The sequence below is a fragment of the Argentina silus genome (genome assembly GCF_951799395.1).
Source record: "Argentina silus genome assembly, chromosome: 10".
Classification (NCBI taxonomy): domain Eukaryota; kingdom Metazoa; phylum Chordata; class Actinopteri; order Argentiniformes; family Argentinidae; genus Argentina; species Argentina silus.
In genome coordinates, this window is record NC_139664.1 from 16,940,699 (window position 1) to 16,956,704 (window position 16,006).

Consider the following 16,006-nt stretch of genomic DNA (forward strand, 5'->3'; position numbering starts at 1 on the left):
AAATCTGGTCTGCTTTTGAATGATTCCAAATATGTTAAAGCATTCACTTAAGATGGAGAGAAATGGCAGTAGCCTTCATCACTGTAAACAAACAGATAGCCACACGGGCACACACACAAACACACACGCGCGCGCGCGCGCGCACAACATGTGTCTTGGTCCACAGTATCTATTCCATGCGTTACAGTGTTAACTGTCACTCAAAAAAGAAACTTAGATCATTTTAACAATGACACCATTACACGTCAGACAATATCAAGGATCATATCTCATACAATAAACAAATTATACCTCACACCAAACTTTATCCTTGATGAAAAACTAAACGGTAAGTTACTAACACATGTCAAGCTCAAGGGAGATTGCCCACACAATTTCTGAGTGAGTATAAACAACATTTAATGTATGAAAAATCATTGACAATTACAACAAATACAACCACTTATTCCTGCACTCCAAAATGTTATTAAAATGTACACAACATGTGAAAACATAGGCTTATCCAATTGGAAAGTTATCACAACTCTTTGTTGCATTAATTACTCGAATTGTCTGGCTTCATGATATCAATACACAACATTTCTATAGAAAATTAGCACTATGTCTTACAGTTCCATTGCATATCCCCGCTGTTGATGCCCGCTCCGTTTTCCATGCAGCACTCCGTCTCTCACGTTTCAGAGGTACCGCAGAACTCGCAGTTCTCTAAGAAAAGGGTAGTGTTTGTTGAGACTCTCCAGCGTCCAATGAAAGGGCTGTTGTCGTTGGCAACCACGTCCATCAGCCCTTTCTACCCAATGAACAGCGGGACAAGGCGGAGTCCAGGTGCGCGCCGCTGCGTCCACTTGGCAAAGAGCCTGGGAGACGCCTGTGGCAAAAGAGTAACTGTCAAATGCAAGGTTCCTTTAATAAGAGCGATCAGTCCGGCTCTGAGAGTCATGGCGACCACAGCGTCTAATCATTACAATATCCTCACCTCCAGCGCATCTATTGTGCACTCGGAGCCCGGGAGCATGCAGCAAGCCTCGGCGTACAGGGACGCGCAGACCCTGTTGCAGAGTGACTACTCATTGCAGAGCAACAGTCACCCGCTCAGCCACGCGCACCAGTGGATAACGGCGCTGTCGCACGGAGAGGGAGCTCCGTGGTCAACCAGTCCCCTCGGTGAGCAGGACATCAAACCCGCGGTGCAGGGCACCCGAGACGACATGCACAACTCCAACAACCTGCACCAAGCGCGGCCGCCCCACCTGGTGCACCAGTCGCATGGGAACCATCACGACGCCCGAGCGTGGAGAACTACCACCGCAGCTCACATACCGAGCATGGCAACATCCAACGGACAGAGCCTTATCTATTCACAGCCCGGATTCAGCGTCAACGGCCTGATCCCAGGCAGCGGACAGGGAATGCACCACCACAACCTAAGAGACTCACACGAAGACCACCACAGCCCCCATCTCAGCGACCACGGTCACCAGGCGTCCCAGCACCAGCACCAGCAGCAGAGCCACCACGACCACTCGGACGAGGATACGCCGACCTCGGACGACTTGGAGCAGTTCGCCAAGCAGTTTAAACAGCGGAGGATCAAGCTGGGCTTCACTCAGGCTGACGTCGGACTCGCTTTGGGAACGCTGTATGGAAATGTGTTTTCCCAGACCACTATTTGCAGGTTCGAGGCCCTGCAGCTCAGCTTCAAAAACATGTGTAAGCTCAAGCCTTTGTTGAGCAAGTGGTTGGAGGAAGCGGATTCCACCTCGGGCAGCCCAACCAGCTTGGACAAAATCGCCGCACAGGGAAGGAAAAGGAAAAAACGGACCTCTATCGAGGTAAGCGTCAAAGGGGCTTTGGAGAGCCATTTCTTGAAGTGCCCTAAACCCGCAGCAACGGAAATTACTAACCTGGCGGACAGTCTACAGCTGGATAAAGAGGTGGTGAGGGTTTGGTTTTGTAACAGGAGACAGAAAGAGAAACGAATGACTCCTCCCGGAGGACCGCTCCCAGGGACCGAGGATGTGTACGGGGACACGCCGCCACATCACGGAGTCCAGACTCCGGTTCAATGAACATTAACGGACCAGTATTTCGCTATTTGACTTTCCCTGTTTTTATTTATCCTGAAAATTATATATAAATCACTGGACTAGGAGCGTAAAGTGGGTGTTTTATGTATAATAGCTTATGGCAGTGAGTACGTACACAACACCTGCATTGAATATCATTCAAAACCGAATACTATTAGCGATGGAGGGGAAACTAACGTTTTCTTCAGGAGCTAAGGGAACATATGTTCTTCGAGGATATGCCTAGCACTGTGACACGACGCAGTTTGAAGGTGTAGCCCTATTGTGAAATAATACTTGACATAAAGGGAATTCTCGTTTTGAAAATAGCCTCGAGATTCTGATCTAAATGGTTTACATCCTCGACTTTTCTAGTGTACACAATACATACCGCTGCGTAATAACTACATTGTTTTGTATTGGACGTGTGCGTCCGTCAAGAAAAGTCAAACGAGCTGCATTCGACAAAAACAAACGCCATTTGTGCGTCCCAGGCAAGCAACTGGGGTTGAGCATCGCCTGAGCAGTGTGAAAGGGTTGACTTCATCTGTCACTCATCTCTACCCCAGTTAGTTTGGACATTCAGCTTTGCTTTTGCAAGGCGTTTTATTGAATAATAATTTCCTCATCGATTGTTCTTGTTATGATTATTATTAGCATATTATTATTATTATTATTATTATTATTATTATTATAAGCATATTATTATTAAATGCAGCTCAATGACACAACCCCTCGGATAATTGCCACTAAATTAGTCGTAGTGGGTTTTGAATATTTTTGTTTGGATGCACACAGGGACACCATCAACCTCTTTCTCTCAATGATATCAGCACGTGTGGTTCTAAACACAAAAGGCTGCCAACACCGAGCTCCCAGCCACGCGGCCAGCAGCTAGAAGTCAGGTCACGGAAGGGCTACGTGGCGACGCAAACCTGGCACTTTTCTCGAGCAAGATATATCACCATGGTTTCACAGAACATTGTGATGAATTTTGTAAATATTGTATAACTTAACAGTCATGACTTCGTTCCTTCTCACTGGGGCACTTTTCTTTCTTTCTATGTTTTCAAAACAGAACAGGTTTTTTAGCTGTTTATTTTTTTATTCCAAATGGTTTGACACAATTTTATTAGGTTTCAATACTACCTTGTGTTTTTATTTAAAGTTATTTGTAGCTGAAATTATGCTTGTTGTTTGCAGTGTAATGGCTGTGTTTGAGACGCATTTACGTTTGATTCAGAGGCATTTCAGGCCTTTTGGAATTCAATCCCAGATAGTAATTTATCTAATAATAATTTGCATCACATATTGGCCTAACATTGGCTTTCAATAATGTCCTCCTGACATTGTATTTTCCAATCAAAATATGCTTTAAGGACTGAATTCAGATTCAATCGGTAATTATGTTTTAAATGATTGGCCACTAAATGATGAATCAGCCCACAGATTGGCAAAGAAAGGCGATATGCCTGCTGCAATATATTTTATTTAAAAGATGTATAGGCCTACACTTTCAAATTCCTTTACAGAAGGAAATAGATATTTAAATACATTTTATATTGACTTTTAAAAACAACTTATTGTCGAAAATAAAACACCTGGCATTTTATTATTATTATTATTAGGCCAACTGTTGTTATTATTATTATTATTATTATTATTGATATTATTATTATTCGTCTTAGGTGTTGTTTTGCTGTTGATTTTAATCTGCGCCATCTTTCAGCCATGTTTTTCCTCTGTTTTGGTATGATTGCTTTATTGTGTGAATGATCACGGATTTTTATTTTATTTTTTTGTTTATCGAGATTGTAATTTATTCTATAATGACTTTTATAGATGACACAAAGTACGATAGATATATAAAAGGCATCGAAAAGGCGTATGGGATATAGACGAGAGATGGAAGAGAGATAGTATTTTTATTTCAGCGGGATTGCCATAGCCTCTATACCGTCACTGCTAAGTGTATATACATTTTTTCTGATAACCGTATGGCTTGTTCTTCGTAGCTTTGTTTTAATTTTATGCAAAATGATATCCAGGGACTTGTGTTCTTTCCATTTGGACGCAGCTTGCCTAGTCTTTAAAAGAAAACAAAAAGAGGTCATGGCATTGAATATTTTCTTCTGTAGCTTTAATTAATCGATCAATCTTACAACTCTCTGAAATTCAAACTGTGGGATGTACAAATTCGTTGTTATGTTTTTTCGTTGTTTTGTTTTTTGCTTTTGTCACCTTCACTATAGGCTACTTGATCCGGATGAACTTGGGGGTAATAAAACCGCGCAAAGGTGGTGATAGAAATATGTTTAGGTATTTCATCACTTGTTATTACATGAACAAAAACTTGCACATTTTTAAATAATGGGGTTGATATTAAAAAGCTTTTTTCAATGTCGAGATCTAATGTATTTTTATTTTGAGCGGTGAGTGAGATGCGTGCTATAGCTTGAGGCATGTTTTCATCTCGTCATCTTTCGACCACCACCACATTGTGATCGATCCTTTGGTTCAAAAAAAATCTCTGATTTGGTTGACTTAATGATGAAAATGTTATCTAGATGACATGGAGCTGATCATACTTTGTGTTATGGGTCTAGGCCTTGTGTGTGTTAGAGCTAGAGTATGAATGTGTTCGTGGAATGAATCCATGCAGACTATTTTACATCGTGAGCTATTTCTTGGCATTGTCTTTTAACAAATGAACAATCATATTTACTGACTAGACAAACATATAACTGATGAGCAACGATGTCCTGCCCTCGGCTATAACATGACACTTCTGTGTCGTGTATGATAGCTTTCTGCGTCAGCGTCAACAGCTTGCAGTCTTTTGTCATTATTGTCCTCTGGCCATTCAACAGGTCATTTGGACCCCGGGATGAATTGTTGAACTGAGCTCAGTGGGCGTTTCGACGGAGGTCAATAAATCTATTCGGACATGGGTTCAACTAGAACTGCCCTCTGCCGGCCATAACCCAGGCCTCGGAGGCTAAGGCTGGGGTGTGTAGGCTATATATCCAAACACACATAGGCGCGTAATACCATAAATTACCACCGCTCTTTTCACCCCGTAAAGATATGGGACATGCGGCTAATGGGACTAATCGATGAAAGACGTAGGCTAGGCCGCCACCATCGCTTTGTCATTAGGCATATTATATTTCCCATATTTGTTCCAAGCTGTTTAGATATGGTGATGTGATAGACTCTTCCCGGGGAGTCTTCCCGTGGGCATATAGACAAAATTGTAGCCCAGGCCTGAATCGGTTTATCCCGGTTTTAGGACTATTTGCCAGCAGGTGAAACACTTTTAAGGAAAAGTAATTCAGATTAAAAGCAAAATGTTATTTTGTTTTGGAAATTGAAACACATTTTGGAAAAACTGTTAAGGACTCGTAACTTGGTATTTTTGCATTCGTAACACATCCGACCATAAGATGGTCTAATAATCTGACCCAATCTTATCGGCCTTTTTATCGACGTACCGCCGTTGACAGTTTATTCATGTGCCAGTTCGATAACGTTTGAATGTGAGGAGGTAGAAAGACATCATATCGATGGGCTGAGAGTGATAATGTTGCCTGATCTAACTGAATTCCAATAGTCTTGTTAGGGATAATATCACTCAATGGTAACAGAAAGTTCAAGAACACTGTCCTCTGTGGTTTTCTTTTACGCAGCGCCATCCATTACCGAATGGAGTCCAAGTTCTCTCCTCCTTGTTTGGTGCTCTTGAACCTAGCCTATAAATGTGATAGCTTGACTGGTGTCACTCAAACCATCAGCTACTGATGGATAAATTGGGATGAACTTGATTGCATGCAGACCGCCTCTGAATTGGCTCCTCGATTGACTAAATGCATTGTTTTGAAACTGAGAGTCTCTCATTCCTTAGGCCTACATGCGTTGGTGTATGAAACACAAATTTTACTGGGAACTTGTGAATATTACATTACTGATTATTATCAATATTCACAATTGTTATTGTTATTATTATTACTACTATTAGAATCATAATTATGATTCTTATTCATTTCATTATTATTATTATTTACTGCGTTTTTTACTGACCTTCAGCCTATCTGCATGACTAGACAGATAGATAGATAGATAGATAGATAGATAGATAGATAGATAGATAGATAGGTACTTTATTGATCCCCGAGGGAAAATTAAGGCATTACAGCAGCTCACATCACAATCAACAACAAAATAAAGTGACAATAGAATAATAGAATAAAATAGACATCTGAAACATTATATACAGTAGGAACAGTCCAGTATGATTTAACAACAGCCTAGATAGGCCTATCGTTGCATACATCTATTTCCTGTGGCGTTTTAGAGGGACAAATATTCGGCAGGAAGATGCGCCGGAGCCCACCAGACGGTTTGACCTGCCATTTCGATGTTGGGCATGAAAATGCACCCTCTGATCTTTCTCGACCCTGTGAACAGTGACGCCTAATTATATATATAAAAAAGTACGGTCTTGTGCACTTCATACGCTCACTTGCAGATAGCAATTAATACTGCGACACGTTAATTACACCTTCCTCTTTATTTAGGAGACTTGAAATTTCCCATTAGACTCGCACAGTCACAGAGCGTTGTTATGGTGCTGAAGTTGATCTTTCCGCTCAGCGGAACGCTAGTCTTCTAGTGCCATCTAGCGAGTTGATGCTCGGATAAAGCTGTGAGTTGAGTGTAGGCTACTAGACAACATTGGTCAGGCTTTTGAACCGCCAGTATTCGGGGTGAGCGACACGGGTTGCTTTCTGACTCCTTCATTGTTGAGCTGTCAATTGATTAAGTTTACGAAGACAATTCAAGTAACTTCTCACAAGTGGTGGCCTGCACTTATTTCTTGGAATATCTTCCCTGATCCTGTGCATTCAATGATGATAGTAATAGACAACTTGATCTCATTAGTCTACTAATATATATATATATATATATATATTAGTAAACTAATGAGATCATATATATATATTTTCTGACTCCTTCATTGTTGAGCCAGTCAAAAGTTTGGACACACCTTCTCATTCAATGTTTTTTCTTTATTTTTTTTAATTATTTTCTACATTGTAGATTAATATTGAAGACATCAACTATGAAGGAACACATATGGAATTATGTAGTAAATAAAAAAGTGTTAAACAAACAAGAATATGTTTTATATTTTAGATTCTTCAAAGTAGCCACCTTTTGCTTTGATGACAGCTTTGCACACTCTTGGCAAGGTGTGTCCAAACATTTGACTGGTACTGCACTGATACTGGTATATGGATTAGTAGACTAATGAGATCACGTTGTCTATTACTATCATCATTGAATGCACAAAAAAGAACAACAACTGGGGTAAGTAACCTTGTCACTATCAATGTAGGCCTACTGTTTACCAACATTATAATACATTAAGTTTGAACAATGTATCATGATATTGACTTGTTAATAACTAGTATAAATAATTAGTATTATTAATAATAATAGTATAACATTATCATATATCATAAATAATATTAATTAGCAGAAATAATAACCGTTATTATCTTTCATATTTCGACATAGATATGTTTTGGACACATGCGCAGCATCTTTTAACTGATTCACTACCCAGCTAAGCAGCTCAACTTTAGAGTTCTCCAATGATAGAAGGTGTCCTTGAAGAATCTTCTGTTCAAACAGAAGGGGGGTGGCTCAGGAGGAGGGAGGAGGAGGGGGGGGGCTCAGGAGGGGGGCGAGTGCAAAGCGAAGCGTCATGTTTCGGACAGCCGGGGTTGGTTGGAGGCGCATCACTAAGAAGCGCGCGGCCTTGGTGTCAGATGGAGCCGTTTGAAGTGTCTGTTACAGACCGATCTTATCAGGTGAGCGGAGATTATCGAGGATTAGCTAGTCCCTCGTCTCTCCCTTTCAACCCTGTCTTTCATTATAGCCCTTACTGAGCCAGAAGTTATTCCTAATCAGAAATGTAGCAAGGATATATTTAGAATCAGATAGGCCTAGCGATGTGGGCCTACATTACGGCCCAGTATGTCTTAAATGTGACTATAGGGAGGAGGGATGGTTTGAATGTCAACCGTTTAGGTCAGATAATCTTTGTGGTTATAGAAGATGTTATCTTGCCCTGTTCAAAGGTTTAAAATTCAATATACAAATACCAATGACATAGGGCCCTTTGCTCACTTTTTTAATTTATTTGACTGGAGCTGATTATTTTTTTTAGTTTTGCATTTGTCATTGACAGATTTCAATGTTTACGCAACAAATACACAGTGACACACATACATACATACATACACACACACACACACACACACACACACACACACACACACACACACACACACACACACACACACACACACACACACACACACACACACAAACCCCACAAGCGCGCGCGCGGGCGCCCACACACACACACATACACATACACTCCCCCGCCCCCCCCCTCTTAGACCGATAACCTTGATACAGCCTCACAAGCCTACATAATTCCACCGTTTGACACTGTTGTTCTTCAATCTCACTCAGACGCATCACAGCTAATTACACCGTGCGCACTTAAGTACACAAATGTTTGTGTGCGTTCATTTGTAAACGAGTTATTGTTTAATTATAACTTTGCGTGAACTTTGCTGATCAGTGGGGCGAGTCGTGTCTCCCCTTCAGCGCATAATTATTCAGGCTAATTGCTCGCCCTGTTCGTGGAACGTGGCTCATCCTTCAGCCTGGCCATCTAGCATGCCTTTGCTTGGCTGCCACTTCTCCAGAAACATTACCAGCCTTTAGATGGTTCAAATGTCTTTTATGGTTGCCAAGATAAAAGTATAGAGTGAATGGGGAGGGAGGGGAGAGGCTAAGTGTCTGCACTGATTAGTAATGTATTGCCTTGAATGCTAAATGCTACATAGTCGGCCTGGTATTCATTTAGTATTACCGGTTTTCTTTTTGCGCTGTGTTTTCACTGAACCCAAATGAAGGTCATGCATGCATCGTCCCACCCAGTCTACCTCCTTCACACACAGAAAGGGTAAATTAATGTAATGGTGTGACTGACAGGTATCCCTATTAGAACACCTCTCTCCCTACAGATGTAGAAACCAGAGACACAAAGCCACATAATGATGGATAGAATGGTGAGGCCCCCCTCAGGCGGAGAGGTGGAGGGATGAGTCTCTCCTTCACTCTCTCTCTCTCTCTCTCCCTGTATCCTCTCGCTCTCTTTCCCTTTCTTTCTCTCTATACCTTGTCTCTCCCTTTCACTCTCACCCCCCTTGCTCTCTCTCTCTTTCTCTCCCTCTCTCCTCCCTTCTTTCTCGTCTCAGTCTGAGGGGAATATGTTGAAAACTGAGACCACACTCCACCATAGACATGAGTCTCTGTCACCACACCACTGTTGCTTATTAGTCAAGTAATCCTTCTGATGACTCTTATGTGGTTTACAGACAAGAACGAAATAGAAAACAAGGGCAGGGGTGAGAGAGAGGGAGGAGAGAAATAGAGAAGAGAGAAATATGTAAAATAGATAGAGAGATAAGGAAGGGAGGAAGAACTAGACTAAAACAGACTAAAACTAAAAAAACAACAACAAGGTGAGATCAGAGCTCATACTGTTCAGAATGCCCACAAGGCAAGCAGACTAGTTCATTATCATCTCCTAATGCATTTAACCCTTGGCCCCTAATTGTTCACACATTTGACTCCAGCATTTTTTAATTTAGGAGCAATGAATTTCATCGTGATTCTTCTTTTTTTTTTTTTCTTCCAGATTCATCAGTCCTTGTCTGTATCATACGGGGCCCTTGGAATAAAAAAAAGCTGAACTAATTGCTGAGGATCCCCTACGGATGCATCAGGCTTATGCCAGAGCATGACAGCAAGAAATCAAGCTGCTGCGTAGAGCGGAAAGCCTCCATGAATCACCTTCTGTACAGTAGGGGAATGCTATAGCAGCAGCGCTAGCGCTAACGTAGCGGTAGCGGTAGCGTCAACGGTGGTGGTGGTGGAGGAGGGGGTAATCATCGGGGAGGAGGCAGTCCAAATGAATACTTGACTGGCCCCGTGCCGCCTCATTCTTAGTCATTAGGGCACATTACAGGGCCACAATATACATCATTAAACCGGGCATAAACAATTCATTAAAAGGCCGTTAAGGAGACAAGCTAGTGTCACTTCTGCCTGTTGTATTAATGGGTAGTAAAGCGGCAGACGGTTAAGGCTAAGGGATATCATTCTGTACGCCCCCCCCCCCCCCCCCCTTCTTCTTCTACCCCAGTCAACTAATGGTCTTTCTAGTTATTCTAGAAGCAGAAGATGACCCCCCTCACACCAATCACCCTGATGTGTCCCATTCACTTGCAGAGAGACACACCTCCAGGGGCCAATCTAGGGGCTATGCATGATAGTGTAGGTTCTGCATTCTCCATCACATCATTGGTGGTAGAATTATAATAAATTATATTAATTAGAATTATTCTAATTCTATGATAGAAGGTCATCAGTCGGAACAACCAGAGGTATGAATATGATCATACACATCCTGGCACGTGAAATGACAATTTGATAGGATTCAAAAAGAAAAAACAACACTAGACACAGTAGTAGTCATCAACCTTCAGTTTATTTAAAAGCAGGTGAAATGAAAGCACCCAGTTTCTTCATATCAGAGGCAAGACCTTTTGAAATACGTAAAGAGTGGTTATCTTGTCGGTGCGGGTCGGGGGGCCATCAAACACCTCACTTTCACGCTTAGCAGAGGGAACATTACTCAATATCCTACCAATGGCACAATCACACATCCAAAACTGACTGTGAAAGAAAGCACAGTCATACAGCAAAACAGCGTGTACACGTAAAGAAATAATCATTGCACTAAATCAAGGAGGCATATCAATGGGATAAAAAGGCTGTGTTTGTTAAACAAATAAAGTGGCTTTCGTCAAATCGGTGACCCGACAGAGGAGAAGGATGATTTCTGTAAGCGGTATAGAAGTGATTGTGTGTGTGCTTGTTGTACAAGTGTAAGCATGCATGTGTCTTTCAACACAGTTTGCCTGAGCTTCAGCCTGTGCAAGGCGACATGACTGATTTGTGCGACAACTGTATGTTACAACACACTAAGAAAAACCAAAACGGCAGACTTTCACACAACTGCCATTTAAAAACCAAAAGGGGAACTAAAGAGATGAAAACACGATTCTAACAGAATATTATGGAGCACTCCTTTTTTTTCTTTTTTTCTCCAAAAATAAATATGTTTTGCATATGTCAATCAACATGAATGATCTGCATTGAAAAATGCTTTGATCATTGGTCAAATAAAGCTACTGAATTTCTGGGTTTGGCTCATCACTTTGGTTGAAGAAAAGGAAGCAAAACATCATGCGACAATCACTAACAGACACAGACAAACAACACATCACATTCAGTCATGAGCATAAGGCACAAAAATACTCCACATACTAGCTAGCATGTGCTCAAATAAAGGAAACTTCAAGTTTTTGCGTAAAGGAAATGCTTCTGCAGCAGTTGCACCACATTGTGCGTGTGCGGAATTATATATTAAAACGAGAGATCAATAAATAATTAAGGATACCGATATAATTTTACAATCATACAATTTGTACAATATTCAACATCAAATAGGCAAACTTTTTTTTTTTCTTTTGTTTTTCTCCTCATAGCATCAGTCAGTGTCAAATGTCAATTAGTCTGAAACTCTCGTGTTTTGTTGTGTTGTCATGGGCAACACGTGGCAGTAAAAATCAAACTGTTCCGCTTTAAATGTACAGAAGGCTGTTAAGCTGGTTTCTGGAAACATAAACATCTTAAAACAATAAAAACAAATCAGATCAAAATAAAAAGCCCTGAGATTCAGAACCAACATCGAGGTCAGACATTTACCGTGTGACAAGGAGCGGTGACGTGCAGACAACCAGCAGCCACCTCTGGTTGTCTTCTGGTTGACCATCTGGTTGTCTTCTGGTTGACCATCCGGTTGTCTTCTGGTTGACCATCCGGCTGTCTTCTGGTTGACCATCCAGTTGTCTTCTGGTTGACCATCCGGTTGTCTTCTGGTTGACCATCTGGTTGTTTTCAGGTTGACCATCCGGTTGTCTTCTGGTTGACCATCCGGTTGTCTTCTGGTTGACCATCCGGTTGTCTTCAGGTTGACCATACGGTTGTCTTCAGGTTGACCATCTGGTTTGTCTTCAAGTTGACCGTCATCTGCTGTACCAGCTCAGCAGCCATGCTGACCCTGATTACAACAAGACTCCTCCTTGGTAGTCTGGTTCCATAGCCACTGTGACTAAACCTGGGTCTGGACTCTGGCAGCGCTGTCTAAACCTGGGTTAAAAGTCTGGCACTGCTGTGTCTAAACCTGGCTTTTGAAATCTGGCACCACTGTGTCTAAACCTGGGTTAAAGAGTTTTAAGACTAGGAGACTGTAGTGTGATGTGGTGTGCTGAGGTGAGGTCAGCTGATACTCAGAGAACCTTTAACACCGTCAACCAGTCAGTCCACCAGACCTGGGTCATACACATGTCAAATACTTTCTTTTCAAATTGTAAAACTGCACTTAATTGAGTTTGCACGGTACAATGGAACCAAATGAATCGTCCCAAAGGAGCAAACTCCAAGCTATGCGACCCAGGTCTGCAGTCTACTCCCCCTTCCACAAGGAGTAGGTGATCTCAGGCATCAGGACATCTGGCCCATTTTCCACAGCGACAGTGGGTACTAGTGCCTTCCACTGGTGACTCTGTGGTACTGCCCCTGAGTGAGGAGGCTAGGGCCAGGTGGAGGAGGTGCGGGGGTGGTGGGGGGGGACGGGGGACGGGACGGGATGGGGGGGGGGGGGGGGAGTCACTGGGTGAAGCTCTTCTTGATGTCCACTTTGGGGAAGAGGCCACAGAGCTCCTGGACGATGCGAGCATCTACCTGGGAGCAGAAGGACACGTCCAGGAGGAGGAGCCTGGGGCATGACTGCAGCAGCTTCCTCAGGGAGGAGGAGCTCACCATTCGCGTGCCTGTCAATCAACAACACAAAGACACCATCGTCAACAACAACAAGACACATAGTTCATACTTCAAAAGTCCATTGAAAATAGTCAGTTACAGCCAAACAATTGTGAAGAAAGTGGTTTTGAAGAAAGTGGGCGACGTATGTATGAATATCCGGGTCCTAAAAAGCGTGTGTGCACGTACGCGATCAAGTACCCACCCAGTATGTCGAGGTGCTGCAGGGCGGGGCAGTTGGCGGCCAGCTCCTCGATGTCCGAGTCGCACACGGTCCTGTTGGCGGTGAGGAAGAGCTTGCGCAGGCGCGGCAGGTGGCGGGCCAGGTGCTGGAAGCATCCCGAGCTGCTCTGGAGCGTGGAACACCAGCCCAGGTCCAGCTCCTCCAGCAGCCTGCAGCCGGATGCCAGCTCAGCCAGGCCGCGCTCCGTCAGGTTCCTGCAGCGCCACAGGTCCAGGGAGCGCAGGGAACGGCAGCGGACGCTCAGCATGCTGGCCACCACGTCATAGTCCTCGATCTGGAGGGGAAGGAGGGAGGGAGGGAGGGAGGGAGGGAGGGAAGACATATAACCTCAGTTAGGGGTGTCATGTAACTGTATGGAAGAATATGCTGGATTGATATGTAGTTGTGATAGTTTGTGTGTGTGTGTGTGTGTGTGTTCTCACCATCAAACAGCTACCCAGATTGAGGTGTCGCAGATCGGCACAGAAGGTGAGGATGCTCAGCATGGCTGTTTGCTGCAGAAACAAAAACAGAAAGACAGAGCAAGAGGGAGAGAGAGAGAGAGAGAGAGAGAGAGAGAGAGAGAGAGAGAGGGGAGGGAGAGGGAGAGGGAGAGGGAGAGAGTGGATGACAGAGTTGAGTTTAGGTTCCAGTAAATGACCCAAAATACAATTACTGTACACACTCATTTTTGTACACACACGGTAAAATGAGAAAGGAATGTGTATACAAAACTACAATAACAGGTCTACCCTTCAACCCGTATCATTTAATATCCCTCTGAAATGTCTCGGCTTGGCACACAAAGTACACCACTCAACAGTATTACAGAGTAATTTAATATTTCTCCACATATTTTTCCTTTATTCCCTCATCACCTGAGTCAACCAGAGTCAGGCAGGGATCACCTCAGTGAATGCAGCTGGGATAGAGATGGGATTTCAACATGAAACTGTCAACATGTCACCCAATAGAAGGTGTGTGTGTGTGTGTGTGTGTGTGTGTGTGTGTGTGTGTGTGTGTGTGTGTGTGTGTGTTGGGGTCCCTCTCTGGCATCTCTCTTTACGCCTTCAGACAGTGAAAACTATTTAATTACACCAGCAGAGACAGGCTAATGACAGTTGTGCCAGGTGAGGTAGGTGACAGGTAGGGCTACAGACACAGTCTGCCTCTGTGTGTCTCGGTAAACAGCCCGGACCTGTACTCTACCACAGAAACACTACACCTCACACCGCCGGAGAGAGGCAGCTACACTATCCGCCTTCAGAAACGCCAGAACCTTCTCCACATTCAGAAATGCCGGTCGGAGAGAAGACTGCGGTTTTGGTGCAGGCCTGGGCCTGGACAGCTATGTAGCCTACCTCCAGGACCCCTCAGGAGTTCATAACACATGATGACAGCACAAAATGAGCCTCACCTCGACCACAACAGTACCATCCAGGGGTCAAGTCTAAACTGCAAAACCCAACCTTAAACCTGTACATTACCAATGTAAGGATTTGCATAACAATCACATTAATCTCAGTCTGTTCTGAATAGATTGAGGGGCTGTTCCATAACGCAGAAGCTTAGAAGCTTTTCTCCATTGAAAATACTGTCTAGACAAGAAGTAGGCTTAATGACTGGGAAACCGTCCCTAGGGGTGTACTCCTGTCATGGTACCAGTAGGCTACTAGGCTAGTCTAGTATGCATACCTCTATCTTGGTACGGTAGAGTAGAGCACCAGTAGGCTAGTCTAGTATGTGTACCTCTATCTTGGTACGGTAGAGTAGAGAACCAGTAGGCTAGTCTAGTATGTGTACCTCTATCTTGGTACGGTAGAGTAGAGAACCAGTAGGCTAGTCTAGTATGTGTACCTCTATCTTGGTACGGTAGAGTAGAGCACCAGTAGGCTAGTCTAGTATGCGTACCTCTATCTTGGTACGGTAGAGTAGAGAACCAGTAGGCTAGTCTAGTATGCGTACCTCTATCTTGGTGCGGTAGAGCACCAGTCTGCGGAGGCGGCTGAGCTTGGAGATGTGTGTAAAGGCCTGGGGCTGGAGCCTGTCGCAGGAGGACAGGTTGAGCTCCTGCAGCCCGGGGCAAGTCGACGAGATCACCTCCAGACACGCCTCGGACAGGAAGTGACAGCACGACAGCTCCAGAGACACCAGGCTCAGGCCGCACGCCTTCATGAAGCTGGAGGGGGGGGGGGGGGGAGAGGAGAGCCAGGAGGGAAGAGACGAAGACATTAGGCTTCTATGTTCTAACCCATTGTGGTGCTGAAAGACTCAAACCTTTAAGAAACCCAAATAAATAAACAAATAAACAAAAGCAAATACCTCATCAGTTGAAACAGAACTGACCCCAACCAACCCTGACAGCCAAACTGACGACAGTAACAAATCAACCACTAAAACACAGAAGAACAATCAATGACAATCTCTCTGGGGAGTCTGACCACCAGCCCCCGGACGGTCCCACGGTCTCACCTGCTGAACCCGGTGACCGTGAGTGCTCCCCGGTTCCCGGTCCAGGACAGGTTGAGCCTCTGGAGGAGGGTGCAGCGGGTCTGCAGGTGGCCCAGGGAGGCGTCACTGAGCCGGGCCCAGTAGGGCTGCAGGCTCAGCTGGATGTACTGGAGGGGGTCGCAGCAGTGCTGGTGCAGCAGCTTACAGCTCTGGGCCAACCGACACAGGTCCG

General features: G+C 44.0%; 2 protein-coding genes across 2 annotated transcripts in view; one reads left to right on the top strand and one right to left on the bottom strand.

Moving 5' to 3' along the window:
* Nucleotides 1-821: 821 nt before the first annotated feature.
* Nucleotides 822-2,069, top strand: pou3f2b (POU class 3 homeobox 2b; the record flags this gene model as incomplete). The annotated part of the gene is made up of 1 exon (XM_083678315.1): nt 822-2,069. The coding sequence occupies exon 1, from the start codon at nt 939-941 to the stop codon at nt 2,067-2,069; it is 1,131 nt and encodes a 376-aa protein (XP_083534441.1). The 5' UTR covers nt 822-938.
* An 8,623-nt stretch (nt 2,070-10,692) lies between these two features.
* Nucleotides 10,693-16,006, bottom strand: part of fbxl4 (F-box and leucine-rich repeat protein 4) — a 9,918-nt gene continuing 4,604 nt past the window's right edge. The window contains exons 5-9 of the mRNA XM_083679506.1: nt 15,796-16,006; nt 15,289-15,502; nt 13,767-13,838; nt 13,306-13,618; nt 10,693-13,111 (exon numbers count right to left, since the gene is read on the bottom strand). The exon at nt 15,796-16,006 is cut by the window's right edge and continues 34 nt beyond it. Coding sequence (XP_083535632.1) covers nt 12,948-13,111; nt 13,306-13,618; nt 13,767-13,838; nt 15,289-15,502; nt 15,796-16,006 — 974 coding nt within the window. The 3' untranslated portion in view covers nt 10,693-12,947. The remainder of the gene's footprint in view (nt 13,112-13,305; nt 13,619-13,766; nt 13,839-15,288; nt 15,503-15,795) is intronic.